Source organism: Sitophilus oryzae, unplaced genomic scaffold, assembly GCF_002938485.1.
Source record: "Sitophilus oryzae breed Bouriz unplaced genomic scaffold, Soryzae_2.0 scaffold_41_pilon_pilon, whole genome shotgun sequence".
NCBI lineage: Eukaryota > Metazoa > Arthropoda > Insecta > Coleoptera > Curculionidae > Sitophilus > Sitophilus oryzae.
In genome coordinates, this window is record NW_022146996.1 from 422,063 (window position 1) to 424,904 (window position 2,842).

Sequence of the window (2,842 nt, forward strand, 5' to 3'; positions counted from 1 at the left end):
ACCAATCAACAATACAGTCGGAGGTACCTACATGAAGACGGACAAATAAAAGTATCCAATGATAAATGGACACTATTAGTTTATAAAGATTTAGAATTAATTAAAAATACTATTTTAAATAATGATAAAATATTAGATAATATTTTAAAACACTTTAGAAGAAGATGCACCACGAATGATAGCTTTTAAATCAGAAGTTAAACACATATAAGTCTTTTATTACAAATATCAAGATCAATTAATACAAAATATAATGAAATAATACGCGATACGAATAAGTATATTTATAGAGAAAAGCGTGGTATATTTAATGGCATTGGGACAGTATGGAAATCAATAACCGGTAATTTAGATGCTTCTGATGGTGAATATTATAATGATTGTATAAATAAAATAACTAAAGATGAATATCAAATAGAAAACTTATTAAAAATCAAATATCTGTAACGAATCTGTAATTAAAAGTTTTAATTCTACAATTCAAAAATTACAAATCGATGAAGAGACTTTTAATAATGATATAAAAGAAATAAGAAAATCAATAATGGACATTTCAGATCAATTAAATTATTTCCAATCACAAATTGATATTTTAAATATTTGTGAATCTCTTATGGAAAGCTATACCTTTTTAGAAAATCAAATTGATGATATTATAAATTCAATAACTTTTGCAAGATTAAAAATATTGCATAGTTCTATAATTACTCCAAATGACTTGGTTGACTCGCTAAAGCATATATCTCAATCATTAAAGAGAAATAATCTTCCATTACCAATTTCTGCCACATCGATACCTCAGTATCTAGATATTATTGAATTGAAAGCTTATCAGTTAGATTCTAAAGTAGTATTTGTTCTAAATATACCTTTAGTTGAACCTGAAGAGTATACTTTATATCGAATTTATCCAATTCCTTTGTTAGATCATCGTACTGCTTTACATCATATCTTAAGTACAACTTATAAATATATTGCGCGTAGCGATGATTCATTGTTGTACATAATAATTGAAGATCCAGAAGCTTGCAAATCAACAGGCAGAAAAACAAGAATTTGTTCCAACATATTTCCATATCCAATCGATAGTGATGCTATATGTGAAGCTCAACTATTGAAGCAACAAGATCACCTGCCAAGAACCTGTCAATCTTCTTTGATCATGGCAAAAGAATATAACATAAACAAATTAAATTTAAACTTTTGGTTAATAATTATCTCAGATCCTTTACCATTAACAATTAAATGTGGAAATAGAGACATTATTACAAAAATCTTAAATAATAATACTCTTTTAAAGTTACAAAGTGAATGTATTGCTTTTGTTGGCAGTACAAGAATTCAAGGTCAAAAAGACATTAATGTTTATGATAATGTAACATACAATACTTTTCCAATTCAAATACCATATAGTTGTTGCAGTAATATTCCTGAGAAGATCAAGATTCCAAATCTGAAACCACTGAAATTGAGCAAACTGAATCTAGAAGATTTGAGTGTTGCAAATCACAAGTTAAATGAATATTCCGAACAATTGAACAATTTGATCAATGAACCTTTTGTGAAGAAACACCATGGTTGGTTTACAATTTTAACCATAATTGTAATTGTCACCTTGGTCCTGATTTACATCTTCTGCAAATGCAAATCCCGTAGAAGATCACGAATTGGAATTGCAATTTCTCATGATGACTACCCACCATCACCTCCAAGAAATCAAGTTGAATCCACTTTCTCCAAATGGAAGAAAATACTGCCTCGTAGAAGACCCAGTATCCATTTAGAAGAACCTATTGAAGAAGAATCTTTTGAACTTAATCCTAACAAGAATTCAGTCTAAAAGTTATCTCCACGCGTTAACTTTTATCTAAAAGGGGGAGTTGTTATATCCATATTTAACCTTCAAATGACCTTATTTACTCTTTATACTTATTTATTGTTATTCATTGTTTATTCCAAAGTTAAACGTATAAGTTCGTTCTAATATAACTCATAAACAATCATATTATGTTTCTTGAGAATCTTTCCAACTACGATGTTCCCATGGTCTCTTCAGTAAACAAGTCGCAGTTCCATGATGGGAAGCGAAGACTCAGCAACTTTAAGAATATTTAAGCCGATCTCTTTCCCAGGAGGAACAACTCTCGAACGCAACTCGTATCCGTGTCGTATCGAAGTTCATATAATAATTTTGTATCTTTATTAAACTAAATAAAGTGTTTTTAAGTATTTTAATGTTTTTTTAAAATAATAAAAGTGAAAGATAAAATCTAACACATATAATATCTTTTAATTATATCTAACTTTTAATTATTGAATATTTAATAAACAAATTTTTCATAGTGTTTGTTAAATATTTTATAGCATATACTATTATGTATTTATAATAATTTATTAGTTTTATTGCATGAACATATTTTTAAAATTTATTATTAAAAAATATTTTATCTTTGCCTCTAACCACCTACTTCTATATCTCTGGCTTTTACTTACTATCATCAATGACTCAAGGTTAAATTCTGTTTTGATGCTCTTCCGCTGTAAACTCCCCTACCACTTTCCTCTTTACCCCGCTGTCCATAAACTATGGTAGTGGGGGCACTCACCGATAAAACGATGTAGGCACCTCGATTTTGTGAATTTATGAATGACTTGCTCTATCTATTTTTATTCTTAATCTAAGGATATAAGTAACGTATGTTAATACGGAAATGTAAATTTTTAGTTTAGGTTGGTTTAGGATCTTTTTTCGCAATGTACTGATAATATCAAAGAAACAGAATGACTAAGTTCATCGATTTCAAAGATAAACAGATAAAATCTCAAAATCTGACAACGGCGT

At 28.5% G+C, this 2,842-nt stretch overlaps 1 protein-coding gene across 1 annotated transcript; it reads left to right on the forward strand.

Moving 5' to 3' along the window:
• Window positions 1-544: 544 nt before the first annotated feature.
• On the forward strand, window positions 545-1,840 carry LOC115885687. The gene has a single exon (XM_030904671.1). The coding sequence runs from the start codon at window positions 545-547 to the stop codon at window positions 1,838-1,840; it is 1,296 nt and encodes a 431-aa protein (XP_030760531.1).
• Window positions 1,841-2,842: the final 1,002 nt, after the last annotated feature.

Bases quoted from the DNA above. Each gene is read 5' to 3' on its own strand.
- LOC115885687 (XM_030904671.1), top strand. From the start codon at position 545: ATGGACATTTCAGATCAATTAAATTATTTCCAATCACAAATTGATATT.